Raw genomic sequence first — 16,749 nt, 5'->3', positions numbered from 1 at the left:
TACATGTATGATTAGGACTGCTTATACATGCCTCCGTTTGGTCCCTTGCACCAATATGTTGTTTCGTTCGTTTCTCTCCTCTTTCATCTTCTCTTATTCCTTGATCCTACTATCACCCTGTGCATTTTGCTACCAGCTTAATACAAGAAAGGCCAACGATTGCTGGATCTTTCAGATATAAACATCTACATGGGATCAAGATGGGTGCAATTAATTAATCTCAGTGGGATTAAGCAGTCTTGATTACTTAATCATTCATACTATTTAGTAGGAGTATGTCGCAGCACTGTCTGTCGATTCAGTTTCATTGGTACAGGTATTTAAGTGATGTTTGTGCCTCAGAATATCCACACACATAGAGGTAAGAGGTCTCCTTAACAAGTTGTACTCCGCTCGAGTAGTACAATTGTTTACACGCCCTCGGCCAGCTTAGACAGAGATTTCTTTTAACATGTTAACTAAGAGAATCGATAATCTCGATCACCTAGCTTATTTTGAAATTATCAGTAGTCCTCCCTCGTGCCTGCGGATTGGCTGAGGTGTACGATCAATCTTAGTTAGATGAGTGCTTACGAATCGACTTGTGTCACCGTATCTATAGGGTGTTTTTTCTTTTGTTTGTGAATGACAGTGTCTAGGAGTTAACTTGGAGCTACACACATTGCTCTAAAGTTGTCTTAAAATTTAACCACTCATTCAACATGTGTCTACCTCCGGTACATATGGGTGTACTGTATTAATTAATTAGTTAGCCCCCTCTTTCTAGTGCTTGGTCTTTCATCCTAGCTCCAGTTACTATTGAGCTGTGGCCTCACGTTGAGTGTTTCGTGGTTGCAGCGTAATGAACCAAGTTGTGTTCATATTCCTTGACACTTGACGGGAACAGCTTAGTTGATTAGCTTTGGGAGTAATTAAGTTGACTAGTTAACGAGCTAAGTTCATTTACAAAGGAATTACTACGTACTGGTTGATCGTTGGTCCGTAAGCAACTTGTCACTAAGCATTAATCTTGTGGATTCCATCTCAGAGAGAGAGAGAGAGAGTTTGTTCTATTTGGTGGTCGGCCTAGTTGAGTTGGAGCTGATGCGCAAGTATCAAAGTTTATTCCAGCCATCGATCACGACGTTATATGTAGTAACAAACGTCACAATCGTTGGATCCTGAGTAACCAATGGTGGTATATATTCATACTAGACGGCTTACAGTGCTGCGAATTTGACTCCGGTAAAAGTAACTAGTTGTAATGATTCTATCACTGATCTTGGCTCTGCTGCGCGTGCTGTGCTTAATTAGTGCCGATTGATGGAGGTGAGATAAAACGTCGGCGGCCGTCAGTTAACGGATGGACGGACGGAAACTGTGGCCGCTGCAAAGCAAGTAACGGGGCGGACGGCGTTACGATATGCATATATGATGTCAGTCTCGCTTGACCGTTAAGCCAAAGTGAGTGAGCAAAAACCGATGTGCCTTAATTACCTACCTGGGTTGGCTTGGGTTGAGAGTTATCCATGCAACGGATCACATGATGGATGCCTGCCTCATCGCACTCCAGTTAACAACCAACGGATCACATGATCTTTCGGAGCGGACTACATTAATCCCATCGATCGACCCGCTTTGCTGCTTAATTACTTACGTACTCCGTTGGCTGTAACCAAAGCTTCTTTGCTTTCATTATGTACATCACGTTATCTGCTTGCATTGCACTGCCTCACCAATTTGCGCAGCAAGTTTCTTACAAACTTTATAGCTAGATGAAATTTAGTACTCCCGCCGTAAACTAAACGCTCTTATATTAGTTTACAGAGAGAGTACAGTAATACGTACGTACATCAGGGATTAATTAGGTGCATGCCCAGCTAGCACTGTGAGGAGTTGATAACCCCTTTCTCATTTTCCACACTAGCTAGCTAGAGATGGGTGAAATTTGATGGTCAAGTAAGGGAGGGGAACTTTTGGTCTGTGTGTGTATATACACCCTATATGGAAAAATAGTAATAAATAAAAAATTCTGAATATACTTTCGAAATAAAGTTGACATTCCATTGTACTTGCAATAAAAATTCCACAAAAAGAAAAAGCCCTGTTGACTTCTTAAAAAACAAAAATTTCAGTCAAAATAGTGTGAATAGTGACTTATAATAGCAAATAATTTTTGTTTTTTGACCCTGAAGTCAACGCTGGGTTTTGTTCGTAAAAGTTTATATACTAGCGCAAAAGTAAGTCAACTTTATTTCAGAAAAATCTTCTAATTTTTTTTACTTTTTTTTGTATTTTGTTTTCTCATATAAGGTGTATATATACCCAGGAACCAAAGTGTATTTCTTGTAAGTAAGTAGCTATCACCAGCTAGATCGACATATTCCATTGACTACTGGGTGAAACAGCTTAGCTAGATCGGGTCATTCATCTCGCCTAATTGCACCTAACCTTTTAAGACCAATTATCACTACGTCGACAGTGCACGGGTGGCAGGTAATGCAAACGAGACTGACTAGTTAGCCTGACCAATACCGTTGAATAATTCAGGCAACGGCCCTTCCATTGGGCACGCAACGCCAATGTAGATTTAACTGAGGTTGTTTATAATGGTGAGTGACTTTCTTTATGTGATGCTAACATATTGTGTTACTTCATTTGTTTCACTCCTCTATAATTTATTGTCATATCATCTTGTTTGCATATGTGGTATGCATGTTATTATCTATGTTGCTCTCACTATGAGTAGTGGGCATGATCGATTTCCTCAACAACAACAACAATCCTGTCGGCATCAATCGGTCAGAAGCTACGACGGAACCTAACAAAGGAATGATAATATGTCTCAAGTGGTTCACACGTCGATCAACCGTCTACAAGGTCAAACAGAATACAGCACGCCGTGTTCTCAGCCGTAAAATATTTACGTAATAATTAATTGATTAAGTGCGCACACAAAGAAGCGTCAGGAAAGAGATTGGATAAAGGCAAAAATAAACAAGACACGAAAAAAATAAGAGAGTGACAAGGGAATAAGGTGACATCTGAATTTAATTTGGCTACGCCTGTGGTTTAATCGCGCCTCAATCTTTGCAAAAGATTCTATCAGAACCTTGCTATATGGAGAGATGGCATCTTATCCATTACGGGTTATTCTTGCGTGTTATGGATAACTACACTCAAGGATCACCAAAGAATAATCAGTGCTAACATGAGCATTTTGTGGACATAAGAACAAAAGTCAGTGCTAACATGAGTCAAAAACAAAGATGGACATAAGATATATCAGAGCTAACATGAGCATTTTGTGGTACATGAATATTATCCCAAATAGAGCATTTAGCTATTTTTTGGTTTGGTCTAACTATTTTTTTTTTGCGAGTTATTTTTTACGGGAAAAACATTCGATCTATTCATCTTCAATCATGGCAGTACAACAAACACCAGAAATAATAAAAATTACAACCATATTCATAGACCACCTAGCGACAACTCAAGCACTGAAGCGAGCCGAAGGCACGCCGCCACCGCGATTGTTCCTCCCTTGTTGGAGCCGTGCAAAACTTGTTGTAGTAGACTGTCGGAAAATCGTCGTGCTAAGGCCACGTAGGACCAGCGCACCAGAACAACAACCACCGCCAATAAAAAGTAGCGTAGATCGGAAGGATTCAATCTGAAGACACAAACGAAGACGAACGATGACCAAATCTGAGCAGATCCACCAAAGACACACCTGCACAAGCCTACCAACGATGCTAGACGCATCATCAAAACAGGGGCTAGACAAGAAGAATCATATTCCATCTTCAGGGAGTCGCCGCCGTCTCGCCTTCCTGAACAGGACACCAACCCTAACAAAACTCAAAGAAAGATCTAAAAAACAGAGCCCTCCCACCAACAAGTGTGGGGATCTAGCGTGCCCCCATGGCCCTAAGGCCACTGGAGACGAGGCGAACCGACGGCAGCGCTGGCGGGAGGCGGAAAAACGCTAAGCTTTTTAGGGAAGACGGGCCATAGGCGGCGGGTGCGTTTCCTGGAACGAGAGAAGTCTCACTTTTTTTTTTATGATAGTTGTTTTTTCTAACTTTAGTAAGTGGGATTTGCCCTTTCTCCCACTCCCGCTCAAGCATCTTTTCAAAGAAAAAACTACGGCAATCTAATATTTTGCAGTAGATCAATCACTTTACGTCTCAGGTGGTTAACACATCGATCAATCACTGTACAAGATTGAACAGAATCCAACATAGCCGTGTTCTCAGCTGTAAAACATTATATGCACTAATTAATTTATTAAGCGCGTACACAATAAAGCATTTTAGATAAAAGGCCACAACCCGACTTTATAGATAAAGCCACCAGGCAGAGGAAAGAGTTTGGATAAAGAAAAAATAAACAAGACACAAACAATAACAGAGTGACAAGGGAATAAAGTGGTAGAGAGGAAGTGCGTTTACGTCTGGATAGGATAATTTTCGGGGTCAAACCATCTGTATCTAATTAGGCTATGCCTATGGTTTAATCGGGTCTGATTTTTTTGCAAAACATTGTATTAGAACCTTGCTACACCAAGGCATGGCATCTTATCCATTACGGACTATTTGTGCATATTCTGGATAACTACACTCGAAACTCACCATGCCCACCCACACACATAAGAATAATCAGTGCTAACATGAGCATTTAGCCAAAAAAAAAAAGTTTGGTCTAACTTCAGTGAGTGGTATATGCCCTTTCTCTACCACCCCCGTGCAGGCATCTTTTCAAAGAAAGAACTACGGATACCTTATGTTTCGGCCTCGTCTATTGATGTTAGCTTATGGTGCATGTCCTTTTCGGTGAGAAGCTAGCCATGAACAGGAGCAAAAAAGAAAAAATAGTTGGATCACCTGTAGGAAGCGACCAATTCTACGTGCGCAAATGAAGCAACAACGATTTTTATTTTTTTTGAAAGCAAGCAACAACGAAATTCTCAAAGGAAAAAAATGGAAATATAACAAAGCCTGGTTAAAAATATGAAGCCCAGTTCGTGATAGACCGAAATAGAAGAAATGGGCCAAGCAACTAAAGAAGAACAAACGGGCCCAGTAGAAAATCGAAGCCCGGGTTGAAAATACTGCATGTGAACACAACGATGGGCCGAAATAAAAATCAAAACCCAACAAAAAAAATATCAGAGCCAGGTTTCGATCCTGGGACCTGTGGGTTATGGGCCCACCACGCTTCCGCTGCGCCACTCTGATTATTGTTGTTCAATTGACGATGTCTTGCTACTTATCAGGATCAGCGTACTGCCTGCATGCAGCCGCTCAGCTAGGTAGATGAACATGAAGCAGTCAAGTAATGCCTAAAAATATGAGAATTTTGGTGAAGGCCAGGAAAGTGAAAAGATGGACATGTGCAATAGGCATTTTAAATCTCAGGCCTCTAGTTCAAACCTATTTAAATTAAATTCAAACACTTTCAATTTGGGTGAAACTTCTTTTTGTGGGGCTACCGCCAGCAAATATCAATCCATGCATCCTATGTACTCCCTCCACTATAATATAGTGTGCATTGGTTTTCACATAAGTGAAACTACACAAACTTTGTCCATGTTTTAGAGAAAAAAATATCTATATCTACAATACCAAATATAGGATTACAATATAAAAATGTATTTCATGATGAATCTAATGATATTTATTTGGTAGTTATTGTAGATGTTGATATTTTTTCCCTATAAATTTGGCCAAGTTTACCAAGTTTGACTTAAAATAAATCTAATATGTGCAATATTTTGAGATGGAGGGAGTAATTACTTCTACTTAATTACTGTCCATTTGGTACTACCTATGTCTGGGTTTATTGGGCACCCTCGTATCTTGACATATACTTTGACCATCTATATAACTAATAAAATATAAATTATAATCCACACACAAAAACACATTGTTGGATTTGTATTCCAAATATCATTTAGACAGTATAATTTTTGTGACACATGTTTTACATTTTATTAGTGAAATTTATAGGTCAAAATTCCAGACCGAATTATGATATGTGCATTGTCAGCATCACACAACAGGCATGAGATGAGTCAGGAATGGAGATTAGGAAGGACCATCAGCAGAGAGGGGATTTCAGAAAATTAATGATGCGTCCCTTGTTTTTTGTTTTTAGAAGACCTCCAATAGCGTAAAAATCCATTGGATTCCTGCACAGTAAGAGAGAAATTTGAAGTCAGAGATACTTGCAGAAGCTGTTTGACAGGTGATTCTGAGCCAGCTGGCAACATAAGTTGGTGATCAAAGGGTCTTTACAATCTCCAATGGCAACTCAAAGATAACATTCCAAGCAGCAGTTGAGAACACTTGAAGATCACCTAAAGAGGTATTGCCGATACCAGTCAATTAGGATAGTCACAATAAGCAGGTAAATGTGGTTTCTACATTATCTCGATATATACATGTTTTGAAATTTTCACTTCCATCTACCTCAATACTTCTTCATTACTTTGCATATAAATGGAACAATACTAAAATAACATTCCAGATTAGATTAGAATACAATTCTTCTCAAATTAGAGTAGGAATTATTGCAACAATAAAAAACAGTGTTTTCTATTGAAAGGGAGAAAAATACCCTGAAAGCAAAATGTTCAACCGACACCACAGTTACAACATGCAAAAAAATTTGAAAACACAGTTTACTCTTCTTCCAATGCTGCTGTTGATCTTCAGTAAGCGTGCACCTTAACATACCTGATAGCACAATTACATGGTCTTCGATATGTTGATCATCATTTCCACCAGAAAAGAACAATTACCATGGCATAGCTGTCTAGAATCCTGACATAAAGAAATTGTTGTAATCACACAATCAAATGGGGAAAACAGTTGCCTATATCATCAAAACAGCAGAGGTGAATCACTCTGAAGACTACAAAGCCTTTTTTTACAATGATGATGAGACATTCTACCATCACCTCTGAGACCAGCATTAAGGTCCAGCTACACTACTCTGCCATGCTTTGCCCACTCTGCCCTTAAAAATCTGCTATTGCCAAATTCACTTAAGCATGTTCTTTCATCAACCCTGCACCCTATTACTACTTATGGAGGTACCAGAGCAAAATCAAGATTCTTATGTGCTGACGAAATTCGATGGTGCAAGAAAATGATGATCCTTCCAGCATATGCATTGACCATTCAGAATAGTCTTCACCATACTGCTCTGTATCTCCTAAATAAGGCCGAACATTACATGGGACATTCATTTCCTCGATCACCATGATCATACGCAAATTGTGCGCCGATTAAATGGGGACAGAGGGAGGGAGTACTTTTATTCCAAGAAAATCAATACTATAAGCCCCGCAAAAATAATAATATAATTCTATAAGAAAAAAATCCATCCAAACGTACTTGCAAAGTTCACTGATCTGAAATTGCAGGTTCGAAGAGTTTATTGATCGATCCAGAAGATCCTGGACTAGTGTATAGCTAGAACTGTTAGCCAGATTCACGCATCCTCGACGGCTAGCGAGTTACAACATGCTCGTTATAGTGAGAGCGATGGAGCAGCCTGCAGTGAACGTGGCATCCTCGGCGGCCAGAAGCGACTTGATGCCTAGCTTGCGGAACCCTTCCTCGCAGGTGTCGATGCCCAATATCACTCCTCTGAGGGTCACCTCTGCGTCCTGCAAATTACCTGACTCAATGCCCTTCGCCGCGGCTTCGAGCCAGTTCAGCGCGATCGTGTAGTGCACGCGACACTCGGAGAGGCACCCGTTGACCTTCTTGTCCGTCCCCGAGGCCATTAGGGCATCGATGCGCTCACGGGTGTTTGCGGCCTCTGCTTGGGTGATCTTTGTGGCGATGACGACGAGGCCGCGCTTGTCCGCGGTGGTGCTGGTGTTGTTGGCCTGGAAGAACAATATGCAGTAGTTGTAGGAGATGTCCTTGTTTCTTGCGGCGACGGACTTGCATGTGTCATCTAGAGTGGAAGCGCTGGATGAGACGAGGATGAAGAGGAGGAGGGTGAGACACGAGAGAGCTTGACGGTGCCTCATGGTTTGTGCCACGACTACCTTGATGAGTATGTGTGTTGTTTATGGTGTTTGATAACATGTCGTCCGTAGATGGTTCATATAGTAGTGATCGTAAATACGGAAATACTTGATGATATGTTAATCTTGGGCAATCAATTCAACAAACCCATTGAAAAAGGTGAGCATTGAATAGATATTATGTTTTGCTATTAATAAATCATATCTCTTTTGTACTCTATTAATTCCTAACAAATCTCAGGGGGTGTTTTGTTAGATCTTTATTTCTATCTCTATCTATATCTATATCTATATCGATCTATATCTCCTCTAGGTTTATAACATGGTCCCGTTCGTCTTACCTTCTCTTTTCACACCATGGAAGGGTTCTTCTTTGATCCTCTATGGTTGCTGTGATTTGAATTCACAGGATTGTGGTGTCGTCGGCACAGCCAGTCGTTGCATGCATGCATTCCAGAAGCCAACATGAACGCACCTATATAGGAATTATATGCGCATATGTGCGTTCATATTGTATGCATGCATTCCGGAAGCCAACATGGTGTCATCAAAAGTAGAGTAGAGAATCCGATGACGAATAATAACACCCGGTGATGATGAGCTCGGATGAACAGTAAAATAAAATAAAAAATTAGATGGTGTCATCAAAAGAAAGAGTAAGTGGGATTTGCCCTTTCTCTAGCACTCCCGCGCAAGCAGAAAAGCACTCTCAAAGTAAAACTATATATTCGGATGTTAACTCATCGTGCAAGTCCTTTTCTGTGAAAAGCTAGCCTAGTTACAAACTGGATGAATGAAAATATAGAAATGTAATTCTAAAAAAAAAGAAGGAAATATAAAAAAGAAGACTGGGCTCTAGTTACAAACACGAAGCCCCTCTCTCTCTCTCTCTCTCTGTCTTTTTTTTTGAGACAAACGAAGCCCAGCTCGTGGTAGAGAAGAAATGGGCCGAACAACTCAAAAAAGAAGAAGCGGGTCCATTAGAAAAATGAAGCCCGCTTAAAGAAATTTCGTACGTGGGCCCAAAACTGGACAGCAATGGGCCGAATAAAAATAAAAAGCCCAAATGAAAAATGTATCAGAGCCAGGTTTCGATCCTGGGACCTGTGGGTTATGGGCCCACCACGCTTCCACTGCGCCACTCTGATCTTCTTGTCTATATCTCGATGTCCACTTTACTTGTATGCAATCAGCGTCGCTTCTGTTGCACTCCGTAGGTCCTTTTTTTTTTTTTGAAAGCCGTAGGTCTTCTTTGTTGCTGCTGTGACAACTACATACAGTACAATTGTTATTCATTCAAAATTGTTCTTGGAGCCACCATGAACGTGTAAACCCTCTCTTGTTAAATGCAAGACGTCCCGTTCGTACGAATTCTAATCAGACTCACCAACAGCTTTGCAATGCACAGATGATGTCATCCAAAGAAGAGCAGAGAATCCGATGGTGAATAATTACACCTGGTTGCCACCTTAACATTCATGGCAGGGCGGTACTAGATGATGAATAATAGTAACTGGTTGCCACGAAGCCCTGTTCGGAGTCACTCCGCTCCACGGCTCTGCTCCGGGAGCGGACGGAGCTGTAGTGCAAAATCTAGGAGCTAGCAAACAGCCGCTCCACAGATCCTAGGAGCGGTGGATTCCCGAACGGGGCCTAAGTGTGACTAAGGATCTGAGCCAGCTGGCAACGTAAGTTGATGATCCAAGGATCTTTCCAATATACCAGGTAAATGTGGTTTCTACATCATCATCTCAATATACCAGTTGTTTAAAATTTGCACTTCCAATTCCTCTCAATTTCGAGGAGGAATTATTTTCTATTAAAAGGGGGAAAATACCCCCAAAACAAAGTCTTTCAACAAACACCACATATACAGCATGCAAAAATAAATATAAATTGAAAACAAAGTGTACTCTTCTTGCAATGCTGCTCTTGATCTTCAGTAATCGCACATTAACATTCCTCGTAGCACAAATACATGACACTCCATATGTTGACCATCATTTCCACCAGAAAAAAATAATAATTACCGTGACACAGCTGTCTACAATCCTGACATAAATAAATTGGCCTATATCATCAAAACAGCAACGGGGAATCACTCCCAGAGACTACATAGCCTTTTTTTACAATGATGATGAGACCTTCTACCATCACTTCTGAGGCGATCAGTCTCAAGGTCCAGTTACACTATGCCTTGCTCTGCCCGCTCTGCACTTCAAAATCTGATATTGCCCGACTGCACTCAAGCATGTTCTTTCATCGACCCTGCACCCTAATACTGCTTATGGAGGCACCAGAGCAAATGCATATGAGATCTTCAAAGATTCATATGTGCTGATGAATTCGACGGTGCAAGAAAATGACGATCCTTCCATATCTATTGATCATTCAGAATCATCTTCACTATACTGCTCTGGATCTTCTACACGAGAACGCCTCGGATGCTCATCAAGATCATCATCAACAGAAGATCTTCGCCGCTTTAAATTACCCTGCAGAGGAGAACCCTTTAGTTAAAGGTAATGGTAATGCATAAAGATCAGTTTATGGTCTAACATGGGGAGAGTTGGGGATAATACATAATAAAAAGGTGAACAATCCCAAGAGCGAGAATGAGTGAATTGATTGCAAGAAACGCAGTAGCTACATATATTGGCTTGGTGAGAAGATGAACCGCCTACAAATATACTCCCTCCGGTCAAAGATATAAGGTGTATTGATTTTTTGAAAAGTCAAACCTAACTATATTTGACAAAGTTTATTGAGAAAAACTTCAATAGTTACAATATCAAATTCATATCATTAAATTCATCATGAAATATATTTTCATATCCTACTTATTTGGTACCGTAGATGCTGATACATTTTTCTGTAATATTGGTCAAACATAGAAATGGTTTGACTTTTGGAAAAAAAAACAATACACCTTATATTTTGGACCAGAGGGAGTAGTATTAAATAGAGACAAAAAACTGAAGAACGAAAATGCTGCGGTATATAGTACTAACAGTTCACTGAAAGTAAACTTTCATGCCAGCAGTTATAAAGGAAAAATGAGTCATACATGCATGCTGGATGATTCTCCATGCTCCATCTCATCATCATGTGATGTCCTGCTCACAGTAATTCTAGAAGGCACTGGGAAATGCTCGATTTCATCCCCAGATCTACCCTCTTTTGCTTTTTTCTTCTGCAATACTAGCTTGGTAGGAAGAGGCTGCAAAATGGACAATAAAATGTCAACCAACTATGCAATGAATCACTGTCATACATCAGAATAAATAAATAAAGTATGTACAGAGTAAGTTACCAAATATTTTGCTTCATCGTCATCAAATGAGACAAGGTAAGTCGTTGGATCTTGCTTGTCATCCCCCCTTACCTGAATCACGACACAAGAAAAGGTATGTAGGCAGTTTTACACCAGCAGAACGGAAAGTAGACATAATCAGACCCATTAGCAAAATGCCACATACTTCCCAGTGATATTCCCGAATCCAGGAGTACTGGAAGTCTTCATTTTCATCATCCAAGTCCTTGGCAAGCTAGACAAAATCATTAGTCGTGATCAGATTATGATAATAATACCAAAACAAATTATAACTACGATAGGTGACATTTTAAATAAAGATGTACTACTAGAGTCGAGAAAAGGATGGATACCTCATGGGGCGCTGGAGCCATGTATGCCAAAAATCTCTCTTGTTTTGCAGGGTCTGAACCACTGACTTGAAAACTTTTCATCAGAGCCTATCATGAGACAACGGAAAACCTTAGATATACTAGTAATCATGTGCGTGCAATGCACATTAATATTTAGTGGGATATTTATTGCGTAATTATGTAAGATATCAATTGTGCATCTGATTCTATAAGATGGTGTCGAGTCTAAACATATCTACAACTTATGTAAGATATTTGGTGCTCAACATTGGAGCGATCTGAACTGCTAGATCTCATGATTTGGTGGCTGAGATGGTTTGGATCTGCCCATTTGGTTCTTTCTATATTGGTATAGATATGAGGGTATAAGCAGGCAGAACATCAGTGGCGTATTAGCATAACGTCTCGAAATATATGCATTTGACATTAACATGCGATCAATATAAAATAAAATACCTGTTTCTACAATACATCCATGTGAGCGTGTTAACATAACTATAAAGTAACTAAATCAGAAAGCTCAAGACAGAAGAAAAAAAAATGCGACGCACCTGGGATTCACATTCATCACGTACAGGTCTCTCTAGCTTCGTATATTGCTCTGAATCAGCTGTAGGATCTCCATCAAAATTCACCATAACAAATGGATCATTATACCTACAGAGGTGAACAGAAAAGCAGATTTGAGATCACTTAAATTCATCCACCAGCTTATATGACTCCAAGGCAACACAAAAACCAAGGTGGTACCTTGAACGGCAAAACAGAAGAAATTATAGCATATATAAGGGAAGATCACTTTTCCAACAACAATAAATTTTGGAACACACTAACCTGAAATTTATAGCTAGTGGGAAGTAAACATTTTTTTCTTAACATAGATAGGAAAGTGAAGTGGCAACAAATCGTACTTCAATGAAATGATCATGCTCAACACACATCAGATGTCAAGAATGAAGAATTAAGTCTTCTAAATTATAATGACAGACACACAGAATAAAGTGTTATCTGAAAAGTCATACCTATCAAAATCGGGTACCAAAGGGAGAACAAACTCTGGCTCCATCCCTCGTTTAGTCTGGTGGACAGGGCGTGATTTAGCTGCTTTGAAGGATTCTGCAATGGCTTTGATCCGCTTCTGTCTGATATACACGTGCACAGAAAATGTCATTGGGCTGCACCAGGATTGCAAAACAGGCTAACCTTCAGAAACCAAAGAATATAAACTAAGTAAAAGGAAAGTCATGCCTATCATTAAGATTTTCAAGGACATTATCACGACCCTCCCTTGATTCTCGCCTTTCTTTTGCTTGCTTTTCAGTGAGCGACTGGAATGGCCAAATTACCCTTTTTAGTATATAATGAAGTAATCCAGCACAATGTATGTAACTATATTTATGGAAGAATCAGCTGGCATTACCATTTTGGCTGCATCAGTAGTAAGTGGAGAAATGTACTGTGTTTTCACCAGCCAAGACATGCCTTTGTCGGTTGGCCTCTCCTTTTTCCTTATACCTTCTGGTTTAACAGGGGTGAGAACCTCATCTTCACGCAGCAGCTCTTGATCTTCTGGAGCCAGGGGCCAATGAACAGAGGGAGGGCTAAATGTATGTTTGTCACTCAAATTAGGGATGCTAGAAAGAATCATCAGAAAGGTAGAAACAGATGGCTGGCTTAATTCTTACTTGTATACACTCATATCAAGTAGGTCAAGAGGTATCCCGAGATCCTCAGGGACAATCATTTTAGGCATATAGTTTTTCTCCAATGACGTGATCCTGTATTTGGTATATCTGTGAAAGGGCAATATACAGAAAAACATAAAGTAAGTATGGCTGCCCCAAGATAACTGCAACATGCAGAATGAAGTACAACTGAGAGAACCACCAAGTAATAGTGTAATAAGAAAGCAGAGTATTGCAAATATCATGGAAATGGCACAGGCCCTGTCTGAAAGAACAACAGTGGAGAGACCATTCACTCACACAAGATGATATGACTAACAAAATGATCATATTCGTATTAGACCCGGGCAGGGCAACGACACCATAGAGGCAGGCGCCCCACAGGGGCAAGGGGCAGATAGGCCAAGGAGCTTGATATGTTTTATTTCTTCATCCCCATGAAGCATGCAGCAGCACATATACAAATAGATCTCCTTCCTACAACTTCAACTGACATAGAGAAGGAGATCATACTAGGATATCATATCTTGACTAAGGATGTCAATCAAGGATATCTCTAGAACAAACTTAAACCTGAGCAGCCGGTTGCTCTCCTTGCGTGATAAAGTGCTGTCAGGTACTGTTCAAACAAAGAATACCCCTTCTATTGCTGCACATAACATGCTGGGTATCTTGGATTTGTGCTTGAAATATGACCAAATGGCTAAAAAAATTGGGACTGATTCTAAAAGCAAATTCATGCTATGGGTCTGACAGCAGTATAAATACAAGCTTAGACATCTATATGCCATATGCTCAAACAGGTTGCCTCAATAAAGAGAATGGTCATTATACAAAATGAGCTAGAAATTCATTTAATGCCTAAATAATAGCAAATGAGTTAAAACAATCGCAAATTTGACAAGAACGATGTAATGTGTATAGTAAAACTAGATAAGCAACATTGAAATGGCTTTCACTGCATCAAACATAAGTAACAACAGAACAGACCAATCTGATCAAAATAAGAATAGAAAACTACCGGTCCTTGTCCTTATTAAGAGGCAGCCATTTCAACTGCGCACTTGGGTCTGGCAGTTCATTCCTAAACCTGCATTAACAAGGGAAAAAAAAGGAAACATGGTCATACAGTAGTTTAATTCCGAAAGACAGAGAGACAAAAATTTCATGCAAATCAGTTGCTCTTGCAAAGCTTCTCCCTACTTGAACCATTCTAGAACCATGTTTTAGACACACTTTTCATTTTTTTCAAAAGGAAACTGTCAATTAATGGAGTGATGCGTTGAGAACCATTATGCCTACCGGTGTGCCTGCCTACTGCGCAAAAGGGTTCATTTTTCTAGTTTCATAACAAGAAATAGGCAGTGCTGGAAAGCATAGCTCGTGATGCTAGTCTAGAATCACGCCCAATATACCAAAGTGCATGATAAGCATAATAATTTGCTCAAGCACACATTATTTTTTACACTGGGAGGACTCCAATTTCCACCAACTAGCACTTGCAGAGACCAAAAGTCTAAAATTTGCTATACTCACTTGTGCTTGCAGAGGAACGTTGTCGGCTTCTTGAGCCGATTCTCGAACCTCTCGGTGTTGGCCGCAGCGGTTGGGCGAGACGCTGTCGTCGCCGGCCGAGCCCCACCTGATGGCTGGAGGTGGCGGCTCTGCTGCTGTGGCTGCGGCTGCTGCTGCTGAGCAGCGGCACGCACCTTCTGTGTCTTCTGCAGAATGGTGGCCTGCGACTGGCGCATCATCTGCTGCTGCTTCCGGTCCTCCAGCTTCTGCTTCTCGTACTCGCGCTTCTTCCTCGCCCGCCGCTCCTCCTCCGACTCCACCCTCGGCAGCGCCGCCTTGGCCTGCCGCTCCTTTGGCGGCGGCGGCGGAGCCTCCCGTGGGGGCGGCTGTGGCTGGGCCGGAGGCGGCGGCGGCGCCGAAGGGGGAGCAGACACTGGTGGTGGCGGTGGAGGGGGCGCTTGATTGCTGTTCCCGCCGTAGGGCGGCGGCGGGGGCTGGTAATACATCTGGGGCGGCGGCGGCCGCTGCTGCTGCTGCTGCTGCTGGGGCGCGTGCCCGAAGTACTGAGGCTGGTGCGGAGGGGGCGGTCCGGGCGGGGGCGGCGGCGGCGGCGCGTGGAACGGCGGTGGCGGCGGCGTGTGGCCGTACCCCGCCTGCTGCTGCGGCGGCGGCGGCGGCTGCCCGTACGGGTTGACGGGCGGGGCCTGCGGCGGGAAGGGCCCCTGAGGCGGCGGGTACGGCCGGTAGGCCATCGCGCGCCGGAGGCAGCTAGGGTTTCCTCAAACCCTAACCCCAGCAACACACCAGCCCCGCTATCGCAGCCGGTGGCGGGTCCACCACTGGGGAAATCAGGGGCGGCCGCCCTGCGTCGCCGGCGGCAGAGCGGGCACCCCTTTCGATCCTTGACCCGGCGGAGCTGGCTGCAGCGCGGCGACAGGCAGAGCACGCAGTCTGACGCCCGGCGGCGGCGCTGTCTCAGCAATTGTGGCGTCCAAGGACGAAGGGTTGTGCTCCGGAAAGAGAACGGGCCGGACTGGGCCGCGTCTAAACTCAAAGGAAAGCCCAATTAGCTGCACTTGAAGTGGTTCGCACGGGTGAAAATCGAATTCCGACCGCTGCTCGCCTTCCTTTCCAAATCGCGAGCTCCACGCTGCACTAAAAAAACCCGGTACATCCTGTCAAAAAGAACCGAAACATGTTGGCTATTTTGATTGATCGCGTCCAGTAGAACGATCAGATTGCAGAGTAATGTCACACTTTATGGATGATGGGTTGGTGGCCTCCCTATTCTACAATATGCCAATGACACAATTACTCTTTATGAAACATGACGTGAACAAGTCTCAACGGCTATAACTCTTACTTTCAGCGTCCTGAGCAAATGTCAGACTTTAAAATTAGCTTTCATAAAAGTGAATTGTGTTGCTTTGAAGAAGCTGGTAAGGTGGCGGTCGATTACCTTGACCTGTTTTGTTGGTTGTGCGCAAGATCAATTCCTGGTTAAATATTTTGGAATTATGATTCAGTATCAACGTCTGACTAATGCAGATTGAAAACATGTAAAGGGGCGCTTAGAGAAACGACCGAGTAGCTGGAAATACAAGTTTCTCTCTGTTGGAGGATGGCTAGTCTTGATTAATTTTGTCCTCACAAATATGGTCTTGATTAATTCCATCCTTACAAATATTCCAGGTGAAAACATTTCTCCGTTACGGACCCGGCAGAGGCGACGCATAGTGTCGTTCTCCCTCTTGGGTTGTCATGGAGTGTAGGTGTTGCAAAGCGTTGTGTGAGGTTATACTCAGCTGTTCATGCACTCTATTTCCATAGCATACTCATGTGCATCGTGCGTGATTT

The 16,749-nt window shown here is 42.1% G+C and overlaps 2 protein-coding genes and 1 non-coding gene across 3 annotated transcripts; all 3 read right to left on the bottom strand.

Annotated features, from left to right (window-relative positions):
- Positions 1-7,420: 7,420 nt before the first annotated feature.
- Positions 7,421-8,047, bottom strand: LOC119270918 (putative invertase inhibitor). Its single transcript, XM_037552929.1, has one exon. It carries the CDS (start codon positions 8,027-8,029, stop codon positions 7,505-7,507), a length of 525 nt encoding a protein of 174 aa, XP_037408826.1. The 5' UTR covers positions 8,030-8,047; the 3' UTR covers positions 7,421-7,504.
- A 1,055-nt stretch (positions 8,048-9,102) lies between these two features.
- Positions 9,103-9,174, bottom strand: TRNAM-CAU. Its single transcript has one exon. It is a non-coding gene; the product is annotated as a tRNA-Met (tRNA).
- Positions 9,175-9,939: 765 nt separating this feature from the next.
- On the bottom strand, positions 9,940-15,895 carry LOC119266618 (protein PAF1 homolog). Its single transcript, XM_037547848.1, has 12 exons — positions 14,914-15,895; positions 14,399-14,467; positions 13,378-13,485; positions 13,113-13,293; positions 12,941-13,020; positions 12,715-12,834; positions 12,244-12,349; positions 11,693-11,779; positions 11,506-11,574; positions 11,340-11,411; positions 11,094-11,246; positions 9,940-10,521 (listed from the first exon to the last, which is right to left on the bottom strand). The coding sequence occupies exons 1-12, from the start codon at positions 15,642-15,644 to the stop codon at positions 10,414-10,416; spliced, it is 1,884 nt and encodes a 627-aa protein (XP_037403745.1). The 5' UTR covers positions 15,645-15,895; the 3' UTR covers positions 9,940-10,413.
- Between the last annotated feature and the right edge of the window lie 854 nt (positions 15,896-16,749).

This window comes from Triticum dicoccoides, chromosome 3A (genome assembly GCF_002162155.2).
Source record: "Triticum dicoccoides isolate Atlit2015 ecotype Zavitan chromosome 3A, WEW_v2.0, whole genome shotgun sequence".
NCBI lineage: Eukaryota > Viridiplantae > Streptophyta > Magnoliopsida > Poales > Poaceae > Triticum > Triticum dicoccoides.
Note: the sequence above shows the minus strand (reverse complement) of the source record. Positions and strands in the feature narration are given on the sequence as shown.

Bases quoted from the DNA above. Each gene is read 5' to 3' on its own strand.
- LOC119266618 (XM_037547848.1), bottom strand. From the start codon at position 15,644: ATGGCCTACCGGCCGTACCCGCCGCCTCAGGGGCCCTTCCCGCCGCAG. The intron at 13,021-13,112 runs GTAATGCCAGCT...TGGCCATTCCAG, and splicing joins CTACTGATGCAGCCAAAATG to TCGCTCACTGAAAAGCAAGC. The intron at 11,247-11,339 runs GTAACTTACTCT...TCCATTTTGCAG, and splicing joins ACGATGAAGCAAAATATTTG to CCTCTTCCTACCAAGCTAGT.
- LOC119270918 (XM_037552929.1), bottom strand. From the start codon at position 8,029: ATGAGGCACCGTCAAGCTCTCTCGTGTCTCACCCTCCTCCTCTTCATC.